The sequence below is a fragment of the Sceloporus occidentalis genome, unplaced genomic scaffold, assembly GCF_023333645.1.
Source record: "Sceloporus occidentalis isolate IW3139 unplaced genomic scaffold, rSceOcc1.0.p SCAF_10, whole genome shotgun sequence".
Taxonomy (NCBI): Eukaryota; Metazoa; Chordata; class Lepidosauria; order Squamata; family Phrynosomatidae; genus Sceloporus; species Sceloporus occidentalis.
Window position 1 is genome coordinate 14,622,212 of NW_028316990.1, and position 27,255 is coordinate 14,649,466.

The following is a 27,255-nucleotide window of genomic DNA, read 5'->3' on the forward strand; positions in this document are numbered from 1 at the left end:
GAGAGAGATGCTGCACTGGACCATTGTTGCAAAGCTGGGCACCAGATGGTGAGCCTATTCTGGGCAGCTGTGTGGCAGCAGTGGGCACACGTGGAGTAGGGATGTGAGGCTGAGTTTGTCCCTACAATAAAAGCCTGTCTGCCGCAGATAAAAGCCAAAAGAAGTAATAGTGCCAGTGCCATTATATTATGCTTTGATCAGGTCCCACCTGGAATACTGTGTCCAGTTCTGGGCACCACAATTCAAAAAGGATGTGAAGAAACTGGAGCGTGTCCAAAGGAGGGCGACCAAAATGGTGAAGGGTCTGGAAACCATGCCTTATGAGGAAAAACCTAGGGAGCTGGGGATGTTTAGCTGGAGAAGAGAAGGTTAAGAGGTGATATGACAGCCTTGCTTAAATACTTGAAGGGATGTCATATTGAGGAGGGAACAAGCTTGTTTTCTGCTGCTCCAGAGAAAAGGATCTGGAGCAATGGATGTAAGCTCCAGGAAAAGAGATTCCACCTCAACATTAGGAGGGACTTCCTGATAGTAAGGGCTGTTTGTCAGTGGAATATACTCCTTCCTCGGAGTGTAGTGCAGTCTCCTTCCTTGGAAGTCTTTAAACAGAGGCTGGATGGCCATCTGTTGGAGGTGCTTTGATTATGAATTCCTGCATGGCAGATTGGGGTTGGACTGGATGGCCCTTGTGGTCTCTTCCAATTCTATGATTTTATGATTCTATGATTTTTTTAATTTAAAATTTTTATTGATTAAAAAAACCAACAAAAATATCACACACTGACCAGATGACCTGAAAAATTATACATCCATTCTTATCTAACATATTACAGTTATTGCACTTCCAGAGGCTATTTCTTATCCATCATATCTTGTCTTTTTCTTACTTACTCTTATCTCTATTTAATTACCATCTTAAGATTCACTTACTACCTCTATATATTTGTATCATTTTCTGTCTATATCTTTCTAATTTCACTTTATTTTTCTATAATTTTCTTATACTTTTTCTTATAACTCACATTTCCGTTTTTATACAACAAAATAGTATTAATCCCCCCAAAATTGACCTCAGTCCCTTTCTGAGGGGGAAAGGCGGCATGGAAATTAAATAAGTAAATGATGAATAAAAATTTTGTAGGATGTTGCCAAATAAAAGCTTTAAAAAAAAGCCACAAATTCCTACAAATGTCAAGCCATGCTTATTATAGTCATGCTGAAAATGGAGGACGTTTTGAAACCCTTCCTGGAAGGAAGGCTGAAATGTAGGAAAAGGATTAATAATAATAATAATAATAATAATAAATTTAAAATTATTATTTAAATAATTTTTTATTTTAATAGTATAATAAAAACGTATAATAATAATAAATTTAATATTATTTAAATAATTTTTATTTTAATGATATAATAAAACATATAATAATAATTTTAATATTATTTAAGTAATTTTAATTTTAATGATATAATAAAACATAATAATAATAATAATTTTAATATTATTTAAATAATTTTGATTTTAAGGATATAATAAAAACATATAATAATAATAATAATAATTTAAAATTATTATTTAAAATAATTTTAATATTATTATTATTATTATTAGTAGTAGTAGTAGTAGTATACGGCTCTTTTCCCAGAACTGGGGCTCCTCAGAGCGTCTGGAAGGAAAAAATGGTCATTTTAATTTAATTTTAATGTACTGTTTCAATGTGTTTAATTGATATTTTAAGGGAGGGAGGGAATAATTGGGACACTGGGTATTTGTATTTTTTCTTTTTTAACTGTAAGCCGCCTCGGTTGCCTTTTTGACAGAGAGGCGGGGCAAAAAGAAAGCTTTTATTATTATTTACTAAAACGAAGGCGGCTGCTTGGGCCTAGTTTCACTTCAGCCTGCGTTTCCATAGCAACCACAACCCTCTCTCTCTTCCCCCCTCCCTTCCCCCAGGCCTTGCCCTTTCAGCGCTCTGATAGGTCGGCCTGTGGCCCGCTTCAGCCAATCAGAGCCGGCCAAGGCTGCCGCGCGTCCTGTGCGCCGGGACGCGCACTGATGACGCGCGACGCCAGCGTCAGGTCATGACCCCCGTTCTCCACAGAGACACACACATACATATATATATAAACATATATATATCTATACCGTTTGGGTTGGAGCGAAGGTGAGTGCGGCTCCGTCTTCGAGGGGGCCAGGCCCGGCGTGGCCTCCCTTCGCCTTTCGTAGGCCTTGGGCCCGGAGTCGCGTTGCTTGGAGGGGCCTCGGCCTTTCTCTTTCTCACACGGGAGAAATAACCCGGTTTGGCACCGCTTTAACTGCTTTGGCTCAAAGCTATGGAATTCTGGGAGTTGGAGTTTGTTGTGGGCCCAGAGCGGAGCTCCAAGCGGTGGGATCCTTTGGCTGTGGCCCCAGAGTTTCGAGCTTATACTTATATGTCCCCAGGAGGACAAGAGGCTTATGTGCCAGCAAAGAGTCACTAATGAAGGAGGGTACAGTTCAAAGATATAGCCGTGTTAGTCTCTAGAAGCAGTTATAGAGAGGACTTTTAGCACCTTTGAGACTCACTGACAGTAAGAGGCTCTCACCAGGAGTTTTCCTAGGCTAAAGTCTGCTTCTTCAGATGCATTTGGATATAATAATAACAAACGTAGAGAGGGGCCTTGCAGACCCTTTGAGACTCACTGAGAGAAAGAAATTGGCAGCAGGAGCTTTCCTAGACTAAAGTCTGCTTCCTCAGATGCAAGGACTATTGGCTGTTGGTCTAAAATACTGGGAGACTGGGGTTTGAATACTGACTTGGCCATGGAAACCCACTGGGTGACCTTGGGCAAGTCGCACTCTCTCAGCCTCAGAGCATGGCCATGTGAAAGAACCCTTTGAAGAAACTTGCTAAGAAAACCCTGTGATGAGTTGGCCTTAGGGTTGCCATTAAGTCAGAAACGACTTGGCGGCACACAACAGCAACAACAAAGTGGCTGCAGAATCCTGGTCCTGCTACCTGCTTTTTATTTCTCTAAAGGTGTTAAACATCCCAAACCCACAAAACAGGGATACCTTTAATCAGCCAACCAAAAGGCACAAAATACATTTTGTGCATTGTACTTGGCTGATTAAAGGTCTCCCTGTTTTGTGGATTTGGGATGTTATTGTACTTCGCTAAATGGCCAAGACAGCTGCCCCTGAATGTCTTAGGTATTGTGTCTGAGAACAGCTTGTGAAGCTTATGCGTCTTCATTAAGCTTTGGTCCCTTCTTTAATGGCTGGCAAGTAAGCATTTTTGAAGTATTGTTACTATGCTGGTAGAACATAAACTTGGATTCACTATTGACTGAAACCCCTTTTGGAGAGAGAGAGAGAGAGAATGGGAGTTAGCAGATTGTTTCCTAACAGTTTTGACCAAGAGAGTCCTTTGTATTCATTGCACCCTGCTGCCCTTGTTTTGGCTATAAATGTTAACTTGGATGTGAGAATGAGTGTGGCTTTAAAAGAGATGTGGGCACTTGGCTGGTTTCACATCTCAGTGTACCAGGCAAAAAATAGCTGTATAAAATAGGAATAAGGGGAAATTGCTCTTCTTTCTTGTGATGAAAGATTTCTTCCCACACATTCACTCTTTCTCTAAGTCTTCGATGAAATCTTTAAGAAGCTTTAACAAAGTTTCAGGAAACAAGATGTGATAAATTTGCTCAGTACAAAGAATAATAGGTTTCACAAAAAATCAGGTTTCAAAGTGGGTAAGAACCTGTCATTTATTTCCTATATGCACAGCTATGCATGTTATTTCCAGTTGACATTTCGTACACAGTTAAGTAATCCTGACTATGGCTTTGGTAACACAACCACTTTGTATATTCATTTGCCACAGAGGAACAGATGATTACTATGTCTCAAGCTTACACAAGATTGGAAAGACTGATGTGCCGATGAACATAAAGAATGGTGATATTGTTATAGGCAATGGTCTAGTGCAGTGATACGGTACTTTTGATCATTAGTGATTGTTTGCTGGCACATCCGTCTCTTGTTATCTTGGATCTAAACATATTTGCTTGTATCTTTAAGTAATAGTGCTAAAACACATTAAATCCCAGAATGATTGTATTATTGGCTGATATGATTTGTGCCATATAATTTTCTTTACATTTACACTACACATAGTTTTCTTTACATCGAGAAGCAATAGAAGGGCTTGGGGAAGGTCAGGATTCTAGGCACTTTTAAGCTGAAATTAAGTCCAGAATCAATGAACGCCATTATAGATTTAAGACAAAGGAGCCTTGAGTACAGAAAGGGAAGCTTTTTGCTTCCTCTTCTAATATTTTTAGCATTGTCAGCTTTATCTAAAAAAGTTCTGCAAAACTGAGAGAAGATGGCATTGCTACTGTAAAAGCCACTGTTTTACTGTCCTCTTTTGCTTGCAGAGCAAGTAGAGCTCTCAGCAAGAAAGAGTGCCAACAGGGCAACTAGTGCAGCAGATGCACCTTCTCTCAGTGACTGATGTTACAAAGTAGGGGCATAATCTCCTGCTTCCAATCTCTTGCACGTATCTGCCTTTAAAACCAACACCAAGAAACATCTTACACACTGACGTATTTTAAGAAAACAACTAGCCGTGCTGCTGTTTTCCTTCTCTCTCACCTTGAGATTTATATAGGTTAGAAGGTGGCATATCTGAGCTGTGCTGAAATAGTATTGAAAGCACTTTCTTTGGACAGATTGCAGCCTAAGAAGGGTTTGTGCGTGAAATCTTTTTACATAATGGAAAAGATTAAAAGGCATTTCAAAGAGGAGCACAGTTTAGATACGGCAACAGGTGGCAGCCAAGTAAAAACAGGAATGCTCAAGGTGTAAAATTTTCTCATGAAGGAGAAAGACATATCCAGGCATAAATTGGACATATGCCTGCATATGTCACTGACACAACGCCAGATGTAATATCATATAAAGTCTTAATTAATGATATACTCAAAAAAGGGGCATTTATTTGAATAAGTATAAAACTGATTATACTCTCTTTCTCCCTCTAGCTTCTTGGGATGTTGCAAAGGTTGGAGTTGTTCCAGACATGGTTGCTGTGGTGTTGCTCTGGGAGAACACCTTGATGGGCGATTAGTACCATTCAGTGATGGGCTGTGGTACTAGCAAAGTACTCCCTGAGCCTCCCAAGGATGTTCATTTGGATCTTGTTAAAAAGGTTGAGCCTTACACTGGTTATAAAAATGATATATATAAGCACTTCATCAAAGGGGATGGCGATGCCATCAAATCTGCCATCCCTTCTCCTCCCTGTCACACCAACCCACATGTGGAACAGCCAGAGCCTCGCAAGAACAGAGTGGCAAAATATCGTGCGAAATTTGATCCCAGAGTGACAGCTAAATATGACATCAAAGCCCTGATTGGCCGAGGCAGCTTTAGCAGAGTGGTTCGAGTGGAGCACAAGGCCACCAAGCAGCCATATGCAATCAAGTTGATCGAGACCAAGTACCGTGAGGGGAGAGAAGTGTGCGAGTCGGAGCTGTGTGTGCTGCGCCGTGTGCGGCACACCAACATCATCCAACTTATTGAAGTATTTGAGACTCAAGAGCGTGTCTACATGGTGATGGAATTAGCCACTGGAGGAGAATTGTTTGATCGTATCATTGCAAAGGGCTCCTTCACAGAAAGAGATGCCACCCGGGTGCTACAGATGGTATTGGACGGGGTTAAATACTTACATACATTGGGCATAACTCACAGGGACTTAAAGCCAGAGAACTTGCTGTACTATCACCCAGGCATGGATTCTAAAATAATGATCACAGACTTTGGGCTGGCGAGTGCTCGGAAGAAAGGAGATGACTGTTTGATGAAGACAACCTGTGGGACACCAGAATATATTGCACCAGAGATCTTGGTCAGAAAGCCTTACACTAACTCTGTAGACATGTGGGCACTGGGTGTGATCTCATACATCCTCTTAAGTGGGACAATGCCTTTTGAGGATGACAACCGCACCCGCTTATACCGGCAAATTCTAAAAGGAAAGTACAGTTACTCAGGGGAGGTGAGTGTGCCAGAGGTTTGGTAAGAAAGTGTGTGATGTACCAGAGTACTTTATGATGTTCTCAAATTGGGATGCCTCCCATGACCCTTAAATCTTGATCCCTGCTGGAACCAGATTCTGAAAAGTTAATGTTAATTGGAATGTAGTATGACTTTTGCTTCAGGATCTAGATACCCTTTTTGTGAAAATGTTTAAAGAAATGGTGGTTGCCATCTTTGTTTAAGCAGAGATAATAAATTATTTCTGAGCAATAGGAACCTCTTTCCCAGCTCCTGGAAAGTGAGAGACCCAGGTCTTTTCAGAATAGGTATTGAAAATCCCCAGTGCATATCTTGATTAACTTTTACTGCATTTATTCTGTCTTCAGAATTTGTATTTCCTTTCATCTAAGAAAAGATTTACACAGAGAAAGCTGTTGAAGAACCATTTGAACAATACAGAATATTCTTATCCTTGCATCACTGTTGCAGATTGAGTCTCCCTTATCTGAAATTTCAAAATCTGAAATGCTCCAAAATCTGAAACTTTTGGAACTGCAACACAAGTAGTGTAGTATGTACATTTGCAAGGCTCGAGAGGGATATGAGGCTAGAGATAGACGCAAGTGTATAATAATGAGCGCTACTGCCAGCTCACAGGCAAAATGGGTGGCTGCAGGACTCCAGTACAATAATCTGGTCCTTATTCAAAAGAAAATGGTACAGTATGTATGAGCTGTGGAGAAACATGAGAGACACAATGCTGCAGAGAGTCGTGGCTGGAGAGAGAGACAGGAATAGATTTCAAAAAACTGCTTTTGCATGAAAAATAGAGTGAAATTTCAGATGACTGAGGCAGTAGGTGATAAGAACCAGGAAAAGAGATGTCAGTGGTGGCGGCAGCTTTCTCTAACTGTGTCTCTCTGCAGCCCACAAATACTGCACTATTTATTTTATACAGGGGATCTGTTTTTGGAATGTTTGCCAGCCACCTGCTTTTGCCTTGCAAAGAAATGACCAGGAGCTCTGCCACTGCTAGCTTGAAACTGGTAGAAGATGGCTGGAGGGCTCCCTGGAGATCACCTGTACAGTAATTAGGTCCCTTATATAAAATAAAATGGTGCAGTTTTTGCAGGCAGCAGAGAGACACAAGAGATGTGAGTGTAGAGAGACGCAGTTGGAGAGAGCAACTTGGATTTCAGGCTGCTGCTACAGAGGCTGCTTTTCCTGGGTCCTAACATCCCCTGCTCCAGTTGTAGAAAGTTCACTCTGTTTTTCAAGTATTTTTTTTAAAGCAGGTTTCTGAAGTCTCCTCATGTCTCTTTCTCTCTCTGCAACCCACAAATATTGCACCATTTTATTTTATATAAGAGACCTGATTATCGTACAGGAGATCTCCAGAGAGCCTTCCAACCAGCTACTTCAGTCTTGGAACTGGCAGCAGTGATGCTCCTGTTGTTGGTTTGCATGGCAGAAGCGGGCAGCTGGCAAATATTCCAAATTCAAAAACATACAAAATCCCAAACACTTCTGGTCCTGAGCATTTCAGATAAGGGAGACTTAACACGTATCATTTTTAGCAGCAGTACAATTTCCAAGGCAGTTTCGGAAGCCTTATTTTATTAGCTCTGCTGTAAGAAGATAGAAAACTTTTCAGTTTTGCGGCAGCCCCCGTGAGGATGGCAGCTTCTTGAACAGTCGGGGGTAACCTGCTGTTTCTTAAGAGTTTGCCCTTTCATCCCCTAAAATGTTCAATCTAGGAATCTGCATTATATCAAATGAAGCTGCTGTCAAGATGCCTTGGAGTCCAGTTCCATGAAACTTTAGCATGTATAATTTCAGTCAGCCATTTTAGTGTTCATTCTTTGCACTGTTGTTACAGTATAGGAACAGGGAACCTTTAGTCTTCCAGAAGTTTTGGACTTGAACTTTCCTAACCCTTTACCATTGATCATGCTGGCTCACATTTGTGAGTTGAAGACTGAAACATCTTGGAGTACCAAACTCCTGTTCTAGGAGAAGTGGTATCCAACCATGGAGTCTATCCCATTCAGGATCTTACTCTCAGAAATAGAACTACTTTCAGCACTTTTCCTAAGTGCATCGTAATAAGATTGGAGCCAAATATTATATATGACTAATCGAGTAATTTTTCAGTTGGTGGATGAGAAATGACAGTAAAATAACTTTCTGAATAGCAAACAAGATGCTTAATATTTTTGGCATTTTAGAAAGATGAGGCTCTGGTGGCATTTTAGTAATGGATGATCTTTATGTAGTGTTTAAGTTACAACATTTCTGATGCTAAATCAGGATGAAGCAATATGGAAAAACAAGTTGCCCTTCTTTAAAACTTTAAGAAAGTTTGTGGCTAAGCAAGACTGGAAATGTTTCCCAAATAATGCACTGTTGTTAATTCTTGTGTTCTATGTTTTCATCCTTTGGCTTCCATATTCTTGTACTAGGGTCTGTCTTGCAATCTAATTCAGGGCTTAGGTAAGACTGCAACTTCCAGATTGTAGGATTTGTTCCTATTTAGCTTCCATTTAACTTGCATTTCTATTTTGAGTATACAGCCCATGAATCTAGATCATTATATGATCTGATTAGCCTTTCCCATTGTGAATTGTGAATGAAACTCAGTGTGTCATTTGTCCTGTTCTAGCACTGATTTAAACAGTGTGCTGCACAGTGTTTGAAATGAGTGATGGGCTACAGAGACATGAGCTTCTAAGCTTCCACCTAATTTTCCCTGAGAATCATGGATTTCTCAAAGAGATGATGTGTTGGCTTTCTTAAGTATTATTGGAGAGCTGTCTTTTCTTTCTTTCCTTTTCTAGTATGGGAAGAGATTAGCAATGATAGCTTATTAAACTTATGTCTGACCTTCCTACATAAGAGTATTCTACACATTCTGGACACAGCTATCTCTGACAAATATAGGGTAGAGAATGCCAGAAGAAGTAAGAGAAAGGGCTGGGGGGATTTACTGGATGTTTTCTTCCCCCTTGTGTTTAACTCCAGCATTTGAAAAGAAGTTGCCTTACCCCCTCTTCCATAAAACAACTCTGTGGCGCATTGATTATAGAGTTATGGCAATAAAAGTTGTTTTTGAAATGGTGATCAAAAATGTCTTTTAACATAGGCTCTAATAGAATTTCACAGTTAGGCAGTGTATGCGCATCACAGAAGATTCCACAGAAGTAGAGACTTGCTTCCTCCCAATCTCTCCAGGTGTATTTTCCAAGAAGCAGCTGAGCTCCTGTGGTAAGAGAAATGAAAATTGAAATTCGGGCTGACTTGGGAAGTATTCTCATTTTCTTGATGAGAAATGAGCTGACACACAACTAATGTGATGGCTGTCTGAGAGAGCTTACTGTTGGGGTTCTATTCCTGGAGCGCAGGGTCTGTTTTCAAGAGGCTATTAAGCAATCGATGGGCCAGCTGTACCATAATAGCTCATTCAGGTCCTGCTGACCTCAACCACTCTAATTATCATTCTTTGGCTGTTGCGTGGTATTGATGGCAAAGGCGTGAAGTTTAAGACAGCCTAGGGAGAAGTGACTTGGCAGGCACTTCTGATGATGTTAGCTCCCTCGGTAAGGGTTACACTGCTTATCAAAGCTGGATCAGTGCAGCCTATCCATCAGGAACTAATTGTGTTTCCTCCCCTTCCACATGGCGTCCTGCAGCTACTTCTTTGCTTGATCAGGGTTTTGCTAAACAAGCTGAAGAGCTAATTTTACTGTGAGCAATCCTACAGGTTACACAGTGAAAAGCTTTCTACTGTTTTCTGGTGATGCCAAAACTGTTGTCGTTAACTGCTGTCAAGTCAACTTCAACTTATGTCAACCTCATGAACTGGGAGACCTTCAGGTCACCATTTCATCAACAGCCTTGCTTTGGTCTTGCAGACTTAGGGCTGTGGCTTCCTTGACTGAATCTATCCATCCAGAATGGGGTCTTCTTCTTTTCCTTCTGCCTTCTACCTTACCCAAGCATTATTGTCTTTTCTAGTGAGTCATGTGTTCTCATGATTTGGCCAAAGTACGGAACAGATCCCCCACGTAAAGCAAGGGTCCACTATATTTTGAATCATGTTTGCTTTAATTTGTTGCATGTCCTTTTGCGTCCTCTTTGGGAAGTCATAAATCATTCCTTTAGTGGCCTTGTTTTTTCTCCTGCTGAGTAAAGAGCAAGACATTCTTTGTTCAGAGCAATGCTCGAAGCTGAGGTTTTTCTTCTTGTAGCAGTGGAGTGTCACCACGTTCTTTCTTTTGGCATTTCCACTGCCACCTTTAGGGGCATAAAACAGGATCCAGAATGGGCTTGACATTAGAGAAGCTGACTAGGGTTAGAGAGTCCTTGAGCTCACATCCCCACTAAGCAGTGAAGCTTCTTGGATGGGCTTGACTTAATCAATATTTCTCTTAAGCCATGCCCGCTTCTTAAGATGGTTGTGAAGTTCTTGTGAAGTGTTGCAGGGAGCAAGGGTCACATATGCCATTGAGGGAACTGAGTTTTTTAGACTTCAAAATCTTAGTTTTACATAAAGCATGAAAAGTGACTGAGAATTGTTTCTCAGGATATGCATGAAATGAACTGGAAACAACATAAGCCTGCAAAAGTACATCATAAACTTTTCAGCAGCATCATTTTAAAAGTGTAGGCTGCATCATCTTAATGGGTGGTTGAAATCTTGTCATTTATATTTCTTGGCTTTCTGGGGAGAATTGTCCACCAACGTCACCCTCCCTTCTTGTTGCTTTGTGACTCATGCCAGCTTTTATTCTCTGATGAATACCACCTCCAGATGGTATGAATCTTAAAACACCTTGACGCACAATGTGAGTCTTGGTGAAAATGTTGTCCTGGAACATAGAATTGTGCATCATCATGTTCTGCTTCACACAAGCTTGAGGCAGTGTAAAATGGAAGTGTGGCTTGTTCCAAAAAATTTGGAAAAGAGACTATGAAGTTAACACAAAGAGTGCCTTATCATTTAAACTTGTCCACCTAAGAGACTTAGGTGTACGGTGATGAGGTGCAGTCAGCTGCCAGGGCACACACTCTAGTCATTTAGTGGCTGGCTAAGATCGGGGGGGGGGGGGGCAGCCTAGCCATGGCTGGCTCTATTTCACCAGCCATTCATAGAAGAGGCCACTTTCTTCCTGGATCAGTAAACTTCTGGGTTACTTTCTGTTGGAGGAAAACTCTATCCGGAGATGCTGGTTGGCATTTGGTGCAAAATTCTTGTGTGGGGAGCTGCAGTAGTGGGAGGGGAAGGAAGCAGTCTTTCTGTCTCTGCTTGGGAGCCAACACAGTCCCATAACAGTTGCCCACCCCTTCTCTAGATACTGCATTCCTTGGGACATGCACTGCACAAGTTCTTGTGAAGCTCCAATAGAACTCCTAACTAAGAAACTGCTTTTCCACTGTACTTGTGGTCCATTGTTTATAGAATAGCAATAGCCTGTACTTTTCTATACTGCTGAACTCAGCACTCTCTAAGCAGTTTGCAGTCTGTAAGCTTATGGAAGGCAAACTATTATTACTCACTAACTGGGCATGGAAGAGTGTTTCTTTTTGTCTGCTGTTAAGTGATGTATCTAAAGGGATCTTCTAGCACCTTTGAAACTAATTGAGAGAAAGAAAGAAGTTGATAATTTAAGTTTTCATAGACTTTGAGGTTGTACCGATAAGTGACGGGCAACCGCACGCTGTGGCCTCTGCAGGGAGCAAAAAGAAGCCCCGAAAAGGGGCTTCCTTTTTGCTCCCTGGAAGGTGTGTCATAGCTGCCAGGGGGAGGCATGATGATGCCCATTCCGCACTGCGCCATGATGTCATGCGCCGTGTAGAAGGGCATGTGGCATCATGGCGTGATGGACTGGAGTCATGGTGTCAAGTGTGCAGGTGCTACACCATAATTCCGCCCACAGGCCGGATGTATTCCCCCTTTATCTACTTCCTCAAATGCTTGGACTACAGTTTGTAGGAACAGACCTTTATAAGTAGGGTGTGTGTGAGAATAGCAATAGAAATGCAAAACTTGTGGGCATGGTGTTGAGGTGATAAGGTCAGTTGTTGGGAGATAAAGGCAGGAGGAAGGATAATGCCTAAAGTCAAGGTGAGTAGATAACTATTTGAATAGTAGTGGGGGTTATTGGAATGTAGCGTGATGCTGGCTGGGAACAAAAAAGGAGATGTGATGAAGTGGCCAAGAGAGCCCTCACAAAGCTGGGGTGTTAACTAGCATTATCATGTATGTAATGTGCCAGGAAACCATTGTCTCTGTTCAACCCACTGTCAATGGGCTGGAGTTTGTTGATATATTCTATTTCTGCCTTGTCTCTGTTTCTGCCTTTTGAAAGTGGTAATTTGCTGGTTGCATATCTTAAATTATTATTCTCCATCCCCCCCCCCCCCTTACCTATAGAAAGAGTGTTTGAGGGCAAGCTGTGATATACATTTATATTCTCCATACTTGATCAAATTGTTTGGTTCTAAAATGGCACAGAAAATGGAATGTGCTCCAAGGTAGTGTCAATTTAAGATCCCTTCATCAAAGAGTGTTACAGACCTTTCAGAATATGAGTTTTGGTGGATATAAAAATCTGTTCCACTGGAAGGTTCTTTTCAGTTCTTCCGATTATTGCCCTGGTGGTCTTTAGAATTTTATTTACTTATGAGCTAGATTAAATGTTATTGGTATCTTGCACTGCAGCCTAGAATTGTAAGTGTGGGTACGAATGAACAAACAAATCCATGAAAATCCTGACTGGAAGAAATAGTGACTTGAAAAGTCAGCTTTTAAGTGTACCTGAGAGTTACTCTTATCTCCTGGAAAAAGAGCAATCAATTTAGAAAGGAATGTGCTCTTGCATCCCACATGTGAAGAGCACATTGAAGGGGTGTAGATGAGGCTACATGTGTCCTGAGGGGCTCTCTTGAAGAGGCAGAGTGTTCTGCTCTCTTTCTTTCTGTTCTTTTTTCTTCTTCTTCTTTTTGGAAGGGAACATTGAATGGGGCCTGAAATAGGCTGCCTCCATGCCTGAGGTATAATGCTGAGGTCAGCCTGACAAATGCACACTCTCTAGTGAGGCGCTGAACCTTCCTTTGCTTTGCTTCTTATTCTTCTCTTCTTCCCCTTATCCTTAATGCAACTATTCAACTAAAGGCTAGTGCAGATGCACTTCAGTGGCTTTTGTGCTAGCTTGATGAGCCAAACTGTGTCCACAGCCCTCTTGCAAAGACAGCCTACTGAGTCAACATCCTGCTTGCACACAAGTCCAGGCTTGGAAATAACTGCACGATTTATTTCCCGTGGTGAGTGAAAGTTGGTTCCAGGCAATCAGAGATGATGTACAAAAGATGTATCCTGGGATGTAAGGGTACGCAAAAGAGTAAGAGAGGGATATCTGGTCTCATAATTTTTGCGGACATATATTTTCAATGCACTTGAGACTGTTCTAGGTGTAAACACACTGAACATGAAAACAGTATTAAAGACTGACAAGTGTTTCCTTTTTTTAATCAATTTGTTAGTCCTGAAAATATTGCAAAGTTCTTGTTTTTGCCACAGATTTCCCCTAAAGTTGTTAACATTGCACTCAAGAGGAGAAGCTGACTACTCAGAATTAACTCTGAGAACCAAATTCTGGTTTTTGCTTCCATCTCTATTGGAGTCACAGTTGAGGTTGGCATGTACAGTACTATAGGCCTGAATCTGCTCACTTCTCTAACAGTAATTGAATAAAGTCAGCAAAATACATATCTAACTTCTATTGATTTTACGTCTTTGGTTGTTTCAGAAAGTAATAAGGTATTGCCAGTTTTAATACATTTATGTCTTCAGCCTGTCTTTTGAACTTAATAATTTAGGCCTTGCTAGCACAATCAATATACTTTTGTATTCTTTTGTAGGTGCAGCCTTATTAAACCATCACATAAACATCATATGTTATAACTATAAGCACTCTAGGTTCACCATATCTATAACCTAATACTATATGTAATAATTTCATATTGTAGCCATTGCAGAAGCAGGAAAATACATTGACCGATTAAAACAAAATGGAACGGATGTTTCCACCATGTTTGTTCAAATATGTGTCTTGCATTTTGACCAAGTTCTGGTTTTCTCCCCCTGCCCTTTGTGTGTCTGTCTCTTGCTGATGGGAATAGATAGCTTTGCTCCCTCTTGCTTCCTATTTTCCCTCCTGTAGGTGCCATTCTGGGCTTCCCAAACACGTTTTCCAATTAGTTCTTTGTTAGAGTATAAATTCTTTTCTGAAAGAATTGCGGGATTCTCTTGAAACCTGAGAATTGGCTCAAGCCAGTGATCAGTGTTGATTGGTAAAATGGTAAATTGTGCAGACAGTTGGCCATGGAGAGGAAGCTTCCTGCTGTTGTTGACAGTTTGGATTCATCCCCAATAGTGTGTAGCCTGCAGAGTTCCCACACTATTGCTTAGAGTATACACAAGTCTTCTATCTCCTGGGGAGTCATTATGTTGAGGCTTTTCAGGTGATTGGTTTCAGAGAGTGATTTGGTAGCTAACCTACAGCTTTGCTATCCGTGTTCAAAGGGAGTTACAGTCTAGATGAATTTATGATGAATAAATTGTCTGCTTTGAACTTTAGGGAATTGGTTCCTCTACCACAAAAAAGAACAATTCCTTCTTTAACAGGAAAAAATGGTACCAGAAAATTTGGTATCAGAGGCAGAAATAACATGGGAAGAACAGGGAACGATTCAACATGTTTCAGCAAACTATTCTTTTTTAACAGACTGGGAATAGCTGGTGAGGAGTAGCTCATCTGCTCTTGCTTTTTCTCTCTGTTTTGCTGTTCGTTTGTGCCTAGTAAGGAATTCCAGAGGCAGCTACTCTTCATCTTGCCTGTTAAAGACAGGCAAACACAATACAGTATGATTGTCTAGAGCAGAAACCCATTTTCCAGGTCATGCTCTATAGCATTATATACAGCAGAGATGCTGCTGCAAATTGACACAGCCCTTCTACCTACGATGGCTCTCCATAGGAACTGGAAGCCAGATTTTCTTGCATTTTGGCTTGTTGGGAGAGTACATCCCTTTCATATGGGCAAAGTGATAATGGAGTGAGTGGGTCTAGACAGCATGACTTAGGATTGTCTGAATAGAGATCTGAGCAATAGAGGATAGGCTCATAAGAGCGCCCTGACAAATTCATGCCCCTTAACCCACTATAAATGACTCCTTCAGGTTCAGTCTTCATGTACTGTTTTAGATGTTTTCAGGCTATTCAGCTGGTTAACAACCACCAATGCACTGGCAACCTGTTCTCCAAAATCCATTAATTCCCCCCCCCAAGTATTGCATTCCTGGCACAGGTTGATACTTTTCTACCTGTGCTCCCCCATAGCTTGGCTTAAAACATGGTTGCTTCTAATTGTACCTGTTGTGACATCACGCAACTCAAAGTAAGAAAGGTTGTGCCAGAGTTTTCTTTTTGTGTAAATAAATGAAGAAGCAGTTATGTCCCTTTCTGGGTACGTGTGACTGCAAGGGGAAACCATATTTTCATTTGAAAAGCAAAACAAAATACTAGGTTATAGGAGGTGATGGCACCAGATGGCCTCATATCTTTAGTATTGCGGGATTAGTAAAGAGGTTGTCCCACTCTTATCCTTTTATTCTTCCTCCCCACATTTGCATGTGCCAGACGGGGCAGAGGGGGGAAAATGTCTCCATTAAGAGCCTGGGAAGAATCTTAGGAAGGCAGAATAGCATATATCTTCACTGAAACCTGCTTGCTCATCCACATCCAGGCCCGGTTCTAGCATGCAATCTCCCCTTGCTCTCTTCACCCTGTCCTCTTCTGTTGCCTTTTTGTGCTCAATGTAACGTTCACACTTTTATGCACAGTTTACTGCTAGGTTCTTAGTTGTTGACTTTGTGAGTCCAGAAGTGCTGAAAGTAATTTCTTCCAGCTTGGCTGGTTATGGTCAAAAGTATTGGCAAGAGACCAACATTAATGTCCCACAAGGATGTCTGGCCAGAGCCATACATTGAAGGACATAGGGCATGACCCAACCCCTCTGAACTGGACTATAATATAAATCACAGTAATTTCACAGTTTGGAATGTCTTTGGACCTTTGTAAACCTCTTTTGGAGAGGTTTACAGTGGAATCCAGACTCTGATTTGTGTTTCAGATGCATAGTCCAGGCAACTTGCTTGCCATCATATTTGTTTTAAACTGTCTGTTACATGAAGAGTGATAGTTTGAAAAGGCATCCATGATTATGATGAGGTGGGAGGCAGTACAACCGTGTGGTGCTGAAAGCTTCTTATGGGCCAAGAACCTTTAGCCGGGTTTTAGAGCTAGATGAGTGGTCCTTAATCTTCCTTAATGTAAGATTAAAAGCAAGATTAGAAAGTTCTGGTGGGATGACCAGCTCCTTGGAAGCTTATTGCAGGATTAAGAGTGTATTTCTTCTTGCTGTCCAGAAAGCTGCCTTGTACTATAGCACACATTAACTCATTTGTTTTGCTGTGCAAGGTTATAATCCACTTTCTTGTAAAGCAACCCTAGTATTTAGTTCACAGCAGAGCTTAGTGCTGCATTGAGCTGCCACACCAAGAAATCGGAGAATGTGTGGTTACAAAACTTCATTTCCCATAAGGTTTCACTCTGTGAGCTGTGTTACTGCCTGTTGATCCCTGTTTGCTTGTCTTCACACTTGGACTTTAGTTAGTGGGCTATGCAAAAGGAAATAGCAATCATAGGAAACCAGTGACAACCCTCCTCTGAACAAATCCCACATGATAAGGTTGCCATAAGTTGGAAACAACTTGAAGGCACACAACAACAACAAGATTTTGGGTTTTAGATGGTTTTGCTACTCCTGTTGGTGGAATGATAAAGCAGCCATAAACAGGCTGTATGTACCAGTATTCTCTGGCATTCAGGCTTCTTTTTGCATGCAAATGTGATCTGTGATAACCTAGAAACATCTCAGTGGTATTATCATGTAAGAATAAGATGCTTACTGATGCATTTGCTTCTCTTTGTAATCAGTATTGGGATGGAAAGAGCATTTAAATGGAAAAAAAAATCATTTTAAAATGTTCAGGATTGCCATACAATGAGCTTGAATCCTAGATTTTGTGGGTAAAGCAGATATTTTCAGTCCGTTTCTCCTTGTTTGAGTTATAATTAGCCTTTGATTATTGCAGGGATGGGAAACATGTCCCCAGAAATTATTGGACTGCAGGTTCACAGAACCTTTGCTAGCATAGCTAATAGTGAGAAGGAAGTTGCAGTCCAGCAACACATGGAGGCCATATGAGTTCCACCCCAGATTACTGATATTTGTCCTGGGTAGGTCATACTTCAGGGGCCACACACATATTTTGGGTCGGTGCTAGCATCTCGAGTTAAAAGAAATTTGGTAGCAAGGCTGTGAAACACCTCTGCCAGAGACCTTGAAGAACTGTAGATGGTCAGAGTAGACCCTACCAGCCTAGAGCATCCTTCCCCAAGCTGGTTCCCTCTAGAGATGTTGGGGTTGCATCTCACATGAGAGCCAGCAGCCTGGGCAATTCTTTGTTGTAGTTGGGTGCCTTCAAGTTGTTTCCAATTTATGGCGACCCCACGATATCACAGGAGTTTATTGTTAAGATTTATTCTGAGTCTGTTTCCATTGCTAAATTAGGATACAAACCCTGGTTTCCAGAGTCATAGTCCAACACTCAAACCACTACACCATGTTGGCTCTCAGCCAGTTTGTGTGCTTCAGACCAGAGAAGACATTATACTACTTTAAATTATGTGCTTGGTAGTAGCTGTAAAGGAGCCTTATTGGGACCATGGAGTGGGGAGCTGAAGTCTTTTAATCTGCTTTTTTCCTTGATCTGTTTCCTGCTGAACTGTAATCCCCGCCCCCAATATTTGCTGCAGTTTTTTCCTCCCATTGTTTTGAGGTTAAGGAGAATCCTGAATACGGACAAACCACGTTAAGCCTCAATATCTCCTTCAGGATAAAATGGTTATTAAAAGCCACAGTTAATGTCTACAGTAAGGCGGGGATTCTCTTGTGACAATGTCATTCCCTTCTCCTGCCGCTTTTGCTTGACCAACATTGCTATCCGTTCTCCACCCTGGTTCAGCATAAGGGCTAAACCGTAGTACTGTAAAGTAGATCAAGTTTGCCAAGAACTAAACAAGGAAACTGGTGAATCCATCTCACTTGTAAGCTGGGCAGGGCTTTTCTTTTCTTTTTTCTTTTCTTCAGGAGGGTGGCATAATTAAATCAAGCCCAAGATACATACAGTACAGCAGGTGAAACATCAAGTAGCATAAACAGATCAATAAACTGATTTGTGTTTGCTGACCAGAAGAGATTTCTAATTACTAGTGCTCTGTCCTCCCCATTTCTGATGGCGGTGGAGTAATTGAAAGGATAAGAAATCCAATTCCCTCGTCTTTGGGCGTTTGTTTCTGTTTAGCTCCACTTAAATGGGCTAGTAATGCTGACTTGCCTGTCGAGGCTGAAGGTGGTAATTTATTTCCACTTGTCCTAGTTCTTTACTCAAGAGCTACTTGAAATTTTTGGTAGGAGTTTGTTTGTTTCAACATGATTAAACTAATGTAACTAATATTTGTTATTGCTAAAATGATATACAGTCGGCCCTTCTTATACACTGATTTTTTATACACGGATTCAAGCATACACGGTTTGAAAATGTTCCAAAAAAGTATAAATTTACCTTGATGTTCCATTTTTTATTAGGGACACCATTTTGCTATGTCATTATACTTAATGGGACTTGAGCATACACAGATTTTGTTATACACGGGGGATCTTGGAACCAAACCCCAGCGTATAACAAGGATCCACTGTATTTGGGAATTGACCCAAGGTTTATAGTTCAGTTCTATACTGAAATAGCCATCCTAAATGTAAAATGGTCCTCCAGTTTGTGGATTTAGGGGAAACAGATCTTTAGAATGGAAGCGAATACTGCGGTGGGAGTGGAGGTGTGTAGCTGTAATGTTCAGGATTATCGCGTGGAGAATCCAATTGTATAGCAGTCCCTGCATGTTTGATGGGGCTAGGGGTGAGGGACTAATAAACAAACACTATTCTTTTTACCTAAGTAAATACCTCTCTAGGAATCTCTAGGTCCTCCTGTGCAACTCTGTGGTCAACATCTGCCAGAAGTTGATCATAATGCTGGAGGACCTACAAATGCCTAGAGAAGTGAGAACTCTATGGTCAACTTCTGGTAGAGTTGCACTGGAGGAACTAGAGATTCCTAGAGAGAATCAAAATCTCAAATAATCAAAGCTGCAAAAGTCAAAGCTGCAAATGCGGAGGGCCAACTTTAGTTGTGTAGCACCGTTGTCAAGATTCTTTATGTATGAGAAAGAGGCCTACATGTGGTGCTTTCAACTCCTTCTCCCCTGCAGCATCAACTGATTTTTAAAGCTTCCATGGTAAGAACTTTGCTGAAATGTCAGAATAGGAATGGAAAGTCCTACAAATCCTAGTATTAATTTTTAAAAACTCATTTGATTTTGCACATAAAGCTTAATGTAGAGAGGAAGAAAAGGACAGGAGACTTTAGTCATCCCAGGTGGAAATGCATGCATGCACGCGCACACACACATGTAGCTATCAGGTGAATTCTGTGTTTGGTGTGGTGAAGGGCCCAAATATACATTATGTTAACTGCAACATGTCAGGAATTTAAAACTGAATCCTATATGTGTGTGTGGTAGTGATGGGATTTTCATTGGAGCCACAGTGCATGGGGCATTGATGTTTAACCCTTCCCTCCCCAGCTGCAGTCCTCTCCATTCCTTTACCAGCATGTAACCAGTGTAGATAGGGAACTCCAGTAGCTTTCAGCCACATACATAAGCAGATGTGGTCAGCATCTGTGTCGCTTTGTAAATGTATGGATGAAGGAATAACATGAGCAGGGCAGAGGTTGGTCCTTTCTTGTATACATTACCAGAGCAAGTACCATGGAGCAAGTACCATTAGCAGAGCAAGTACCATATTCAAAGGCTCTAGCTAATGATAGGATAACTTGGAGGTCTCTCATTCATGGAGTTGCCATAAGCTGAAGTTGACTTGCCAGAAGTTAACAACAACGAAAGCTTATTCACTGTCTCTCTTAATCTAGTGATGGATGGCATGTTTGTTAATAAAATTGTATTTCTCCCCCCCCCCCCCCCCATTCCTTCCTTTCCCTTTTTCTTCTTCAGCCATGGCCCAGCGTTTCAAATCTTGCTAAGGATTTCATTGACCGTCTGCTCACAGTGGATCCTAATGACCGGATGACAGCACTTCAAGCCTTAAAGCACCCCTGGGTGGTCACCATGGCGGCCTCTTCTTCCATGAAGAACCTACACCGTTCCATCTCTCAAAACCTTCTTAAGAGGGCATCATCTCGTTGCCAAAGCACCAAATCAGCCCAATCCACCCGCTCCAGCCGCTCTACCAAATCCAACAAGTCCCGGCGGGTGCGAGAGCGGGAATTGCGAGAGCTGAACTTGCGTTATCAGCAGCAGTATAATGGCTGATACCTCAGTGGGAGGCTTCCTGCTGCCCCATTCTTTCTTTTGTCATTGGGATGTGTTCTGCACTGCATCTTCTTAAGTGGGTGGCATCCAGGGTACAGCTGTCCTGTTAATCCCTCAGATACCCACACCATGTCCACTTTCCTATCTAGAAAGAGATGGAGCTTTTGGGGCACCTTGCCTGGGTAGGGTCACCTACAGTATCTACCCAACACCTGAAAACTCTGCTTCTTGGCCAAGATCTTGGAAAGGTTAATAGTTAGTTACCTGAAATACTGGAGCCACATAGAAGAGAAGAATCTGTACCAGAGAGTCCCTGCTACTCTTACCTATTTATTAACTTCAAGCTGATAAAAGCCGGACCAGTCACTGTTGAAAATGGTGGATGACTGATGTAGAAATTTACCCACTTACTGGGAAGTAAACTCCATTTTACTGCTATTAGAAGCAGTTTTGTGGGGATCCAAGGCACTAGGATGGGGGAAAAAATTAAAACCCCATTGTTGAGTTGGAATACTGTGTACAGCTTTCTGGATCCTGACCTGTTCCTTTGAAGTCACAGTTAGAGCTTTTATTTGGTCTTGTACTAAATGGCTTTTTACCATTTATCTGCACAGCTGTAAAATAGGGACCAAATTTTTCTCTGGGCTTGGTGGAGGAAATTACAGACCAGAAATAGTATTCCTCCTCTTCTATTTCTCTCCCCACCCCCAAACCTCTTTTGTACCTCTTAGGCCAGAGAGACCGCTGTGCCTTAACTGCACTAGTCTGATATGAGATGGGAATGGCTTGGGTTAGGCTTGGTCCCTCCTCCTGTCTTCCCATGTATGTTGGAGTATTGTTGCTGGTCTTCCATTGTATTTTTCCATATAATGCCAGGAAAAATTATAGCCAACCCAGTCATCATTCTGACTCAGCTGAAACTCCAGTGTGTTACTCAGTACCACAGTGTTCAAAGTGGCCAAGGGAACCTGAGGCGGCTTTTCCCCTTCTTATGACATCATATGCACACACCACTTGATCTCCCAACAAAGTGATGATATCAGAGATAGATATCTCCCATTAAAAGTTAGGGTTGAAAGCCTGAGTAGGTTCAAACAGCTGTTCCACCTCTACAGCTGGCACAGTGGGACACAAGCAGTGCAGCTTAGAATTATAAAATGAGATAGCTTAAAGGGACCCAAAGATAATCTACCTTGCTCACCCCTCTCTATGGATTAACCCACTTTTTCCTGGTTTTAGTGTGCCACTAGAAGATAGCCAGAGAGCAAAGAGGCAAATGCCAGAGCTGCCTCTAAAGTGAGTAATATGAAACAACCCACATGGTTGTAATGAAGAAACCTGCTACATCCTGCAGCAGCAATTCTCCAGAGTCACTAGCCCCTCTGTTCTCAAGGAAATACCACCATCTTGAAATTGTAGAATTGACTATGTCCCATCAGACAACAGATAAGGGGTTATGTTTGTTTTGTTGTTGAAAAACATCTTGGTGCATACAAAAAGACAGTGCATCAGGGAGCTGGATAGGAGAGAACATTTGTCACAAGCTTGGGGTTTGGTTTTAGTTTTACTTTGCAGAGTGTGTCATGCAGGGGTGGATTCAATAATGGCACCCCCCATCTGCAGCGTAAAATGGTATGTTACTTCTTCCAACTGCTTGTGTAAGTGGCGCTTCTGGCCTTAAGTTGATTTTTCTCTGTTCTGAGGACATCACACTAGCCATGGAAGGCAGGTGGCCTCAGCAGTTAAATGCTGTTAAGTTTTATTAGCAGTGATGAAAGCTCTTCCTGTTCCACTGGACAGTGATTCAGCAGAGGCATTAAAAATAAGGTGCAGCAAGTATGATTCTGTTATATCAGGTTAGGTCCTGTGTGCTGCTGACTGTATTCCTCTGCTGTGCCACAAGACGTGTCTGTAATACACTAGCTATGATTTTGAGTTGCTTGTTAGCAAGGATCTAGTTCAGCCTTCATTTTGCTGAGACATCACTTGTACATAGGAAAGGTAGATGTAATACAATGCTAGTATGCTTAAGAAGGTTTAATCTAATTCTGTTACGGTGGGATTGATTCATCTTTGTATTCCTGCTATATTAATAGAGCCACATTGTGCAGAACCAATTTCTCAGGCCAGGAGGGACATCTAGTGGTTCAGAAGATTCTTGCAGGCCTTTATTGGTGCTTGGCTTTATGCTGCATCATTATTTTCATCTGGTTTGGTTGGCAGTTAGTTGTACAAGTTTAATTATGTAATACAGTGGATCCTTGTTATACACTGGGGTTTGGTTCCAAGATCTCCCATGGATAACAAAATCCGTGGATGCCCAAGTCCCATTAAATATTAATAACATAACAAAATGGTGTCCCTTATAAAAAATGGAAAATCAAGGTTTGATAATTTGAAATTTATATTTTTTTGAACATTTTCAAACCGTGGATGCTTGAATCCATGTATAAAAAAAATCCATGTATAAGAAGAGCCGACTGTATCACCATGTATGCCCTGGGTTTCTTTTTTGGCCTTTGTAGGGTATCTGTGACACATGTGGATATGGGTGGAAAGTCTCTCTTTTTCGTATGTCCTACTGCTTATTCTGAGTAGAACACCAGTTTGGAAGAGGGTAATTGCTTTTTAGTCCATGGCGCAGAAGTTCCTGTTGCCGAAAAAGACAGTGGTAGGGGTTTGTTGTATGGGCAGTTGTTATCTGCAACATGCCAACTGACCATACTGACAAGATAAACTGGTGATAACTTGGAATCTTTAAAACTACATATACACATTTCTAGGCCAAGAAAAATTACAACCATCTTTTTTTTACCCCAAATTCAGCATCACTTTGTTGCCTATAGTCCCTCCATTCCCATATGGAGCTGTGAACTAGACGGTTGTGCAAGTTTATTAATATAATTGACAAAATGGCAACACTTGGGTACTGAGTCCTCTCTCGATGTTGCAGCACTTCTTCCTTCCTGTTGGAAAACTAAAGTTGTACAGTAAATATATTGGAACTTAGCAATACTGTGTTTTCAAAGTAAAATATAAAACTGGGTCTGGTAGTGTGAAATCCACTTATCCTTTGGGGAACAGGATGTAGGCAATGCCATTTTTCTGTTTTGTGCTAATTTAATAATAAGGGTGGTCTCCAGAGACATAACTGGAAATTGGGAGTTGAGGTGGACTAGGGACAGGCTCTGTCCAGATTGTGCCATTGGAAGTGTCTGTCCATTGTTTTGGGACTGGGCATCAGCAGATCCTTTGTGCCAAATACTTTACAAAGTGGTCATCAGACGGAATGCAGAACTTGGAAGCACAGTGATTTGGGTCTGCAAGTTCCAGAATCTAGCCAGTGTGGTCAACAGATTCTGAGGTTTGCCCCAAATAGTCATGGTTGTAAGCTGTGGACAGGTGATCTCTCCCACCCTATCCTTGGATAATATCTTGAAGTATCATTATGCCTTAATGCTAGATAACAGAAGTAGGAAGCTTTTTTACCTCTGGGGAAGATACTTTCAGACAATTTAACCAAATGAGGACAGGATGGCATCTAATCATCTCTCTGTCCCATATCAGTAATGTCAGGAAATGGAATTTGTAATCTTGACCAAAATGATATCTGTAAGGATGATGTCTCTGGTGTTTTGAAGCTTTTCCATTCCTCAGTCCATGATTCCATTCACAGAATCTCACTTTCTAGTATGTTACCTCTCCAAGACCCAGTTTCTCAAATTTATGGAGGTTTTCTTTTCTAATACCAGATGTGACCAGATGTTGATTTGCAACTCCCATTAGCTGTCAGCATGGCCAGTGTTGAGGTGGAATGAGAGTTGCAGTTCATCCTCTGAAAGACCACAAATTGACTGCTCTTGCCTTACAGCCACTAAACAAACTTGGTGATAGCCAGTTGTAACACTCCCAAGCCCTGCATTATTCCAAACCCACAAGCTGCTGCTGTTTCAGGGTGCATCAGTATACAGTTTTGCCTACATCTCAAATACATACCTGAGTTGGGATCTCCGAATCCCTTGTGCTAACATTAGTGTATCAGCTTTATGTTAATCGTTTTTATATTCACACCAGATTTTATCTCCTCCATCTTCATCTCTTTTTTCCCCTATGAATGCCGCTCCTTATACTGCATTGAAGGCTTTTGCCAAGATTCCACTGGCATTTTGAGGAATTGTGTGTTGCACAACACATGGGTCCCCAGTCAAAAGAGGAAGCCTTCAAGGGCTTGTATCGAGTATGCTGAAAACAGGCAAGCTAGATGAAAAATGTGCTGCCCTAGTGCTGATTCCAAGCTTGGGCAAATGTGTATTATGGGGTTGCCACAGATAATATAAACAGCATGAAGGAGCATTTTCCAAAATTTAACCCCCCCTTTTCCCCCTCTTTCCCCCTTTCTTCTCTTCCCTTCCTGTCTTCCTCTTCTCCTTTTCCGCTCCCTCTCCTTCCTGCAAGGTGAGCTATATGTTCACCTTCAGGTGTAGCAGTGGTCACCACTTCTGGTTTCTTGGCTCCTTTCTTAGAATGCAAATATTGTTGCTGCTGAAATATACTGTGACTGCAGCTCAGACTCCTGCATGAGCTGTCCTTTATGCTCCTGACCCAGTTACCATCCTAAGGAAAGAACTTCTTCTAGACTCCAGATCCCCGTCACTGACATTGCAGCACAAATGTCTTCCCTGTGTCGGCTCACTAGTGCTACTAGTAATGTGGGAAAGCTGTACTCAGTTGCATAAGTCCACATATGCGCTCTGCCATACACTTCGGAAATTTTTCAGTGCCACTTGTTTTGGATAGATTTTATTATGCTCTGCTAGCCAGCGCCTTATCTATACCACTCAGTGCCCATGAAAATCCAAGATTAAAGTTGGAGCCCCAGGTCAACATCCAAAGAACCGAAGTAACCAGTAATAATATCTAATGTGTCTTTAAGCTTGTATCTTTCTCACACATATGTCTTCTCTTCCCTCTGCACCTCCTGCTGTGCTACAAACTGTTTTTTGAAACTCAGGGGAGTGTGTCAAAAGACATTTGATATGGCATGAAGACCTGCTGTTCAGAGTGAGGGGGATAATTAAATGCAATATCTATCATTGAGCATCCCTGAAGCTGCTCTTTAGACACTGTCTCTAGTATTTGTCATGAACAAGAGACATTGCAAAGAATGTGAAGTGCATTAATTTACCAAGCGAGCAGATTGAAACATTGAAGACATCCTGCTTGCCACTCAATATTAATGTGTAGATTCTCAGCTGCCCTCATGTTACGTGATGAAGGACTGGATAAAATGTGTGAAATCACTGGCTTCCAAACTTTCAATTTGTAGAGTCCCTTTCTGAACCAATTTATCTGTGAAGGATTTAGGAGCTTGTTGAAAAGTGGTTGCTGGTCAATCCTGATCGTCATTTACCTGGTACAAAAGTAAGAGCACTCTAGAACATTCCTACTACTTCCTGTGTGTTGTTGGGGGAAATTGGTAAGGAAGGGCAAGCTGTCTTTTAAGGGAGTCTGCTTAGTCTGTCTGATTCTCTCACTGATAATTTTAAAGGCTTTGGAAGTTTTTCAGGCATTCCTTAAATTCTCTGGGATACAGACGGAAAACCACTCTTAATTAACTAGGACACACTGTTACTCTCCATCTAGTAGCAGGCTACTTCATACTCCGGTGACCTTTGGGCTGTGGAACACCACTCTTGGCATCCTCCTGCCCTTACCTTCTCCCCAGTCTGTGAATGTTTCAGTTTTGACATTTGACGTTAAGGAGCCCTTCTGGTGCAGTGATTAAATACAGGTCCTGGGGCCACAGTGTTGTAAGTTCAATCCTAGAGGAGGGCTCCAGGGTCCACTCCATCCTTTCGTAGGTTGGTAAAATGAGTACCCAGCTTGTTGGGGACAATTGGCTTACACATTGTAAACCACTTGGGAAGTGCTAGTTCACTGATAAAAGTGGCATAGAAATGTACTTGCTATTGCTATTACAATGTCTCTCAGAAGTTCTCCATTGCAGGTTTTCAGAAACCATACTTCAGGAGTGTAGGCAGTTTTTTGCCTTCTCTCACAACATCCAGATCGCCAAAAGGGAGTATTCCATGTCTCTCCTTCCCTCTTCCAAGGGGGACAGTGGGCTTCCCCCTACTCTTTTCAATCTCAAATACTTGTATCTGTGATTTTGCCTCTGGTGCCTTTTTTTACACTATGGAATCTACTTTTTTAGAGTGTGATTTTGATACATGACAATTAACCTGTAATGTTGAAATTAGTGTATAGAATTATTTATTTTGTATATTCAGTTTGTTTTTAAATTTGTAAGTGTATCTTGTTTATTCAGTAAAATGGTGGTCCTCGTTTCTGTTGGTGAATTTCTTTTGGCTGGGTGGATGAGTTTGCTGTGGCTGCTTTAATGCATGTGTGGTGAATGAGGAAACAAGGGGTGAATTCAAAGATATAACTGCGTTAGTCTGTAGAATCAGTATGTAGAGAGATCTTGTTGCACCTTTGAGACTAACTTTGAGACCTTTGAGAAGGTAGACTGAAATCTACGAAATCTACGAAAGCTCACACTTCCAACTTATTTCTTTAGTAAGTCTCAGAGGTACTACAAGATCTCTATATATACTGATTCTACAGACTAACATGGCTATATCTTTAAATTAAA

General features: G+C 41.5%; 1 protein-coding gene across 3 annotated transcripts; it reads left to right on the plus strand.

Annotated features, from left to right (window-relative positions):
* Positions 1 to 26,947, plus strand: PSKH1 (protein serine kinase H1). 3 transcript variants are annotated; one of them, XM_089540218.1, is made up of 3 exons: positions 1 to 48; positions 5,026 to 6,044; positions 20,283 to 26,947. In XM_089540218.1, the coding sequence occupies exons 2-3, from the start codon at positions 5,124 to 5,126 to the stop codon at positions 20,598 to 20,600; spliced, it is 1,239 nt and encodes a 412-aa protein (XP_089396344.1). In that variant the 5' UTR covers positions 1 to 48; positions 5,026 to 5,123; the 3' UTR covers positions 20,601 to 26,947. The 3 variants fall into 3 exon arrangements, with proteins under 3 accessions (XP_089396344.1, XP_089396345.1, XP_089396346.1); XM_089540219.1 differs by lacking the exon at positions 1 to 48 and adding an exon at positions 2,092 to 2,162; XM_089540220.1 differs by lacking the exon at positions 1 to 48 and adding an exon at positions 3,681 to 3,732.
* Positions 26,948 to 27,255: the final 308 nt, after the last annotated feature.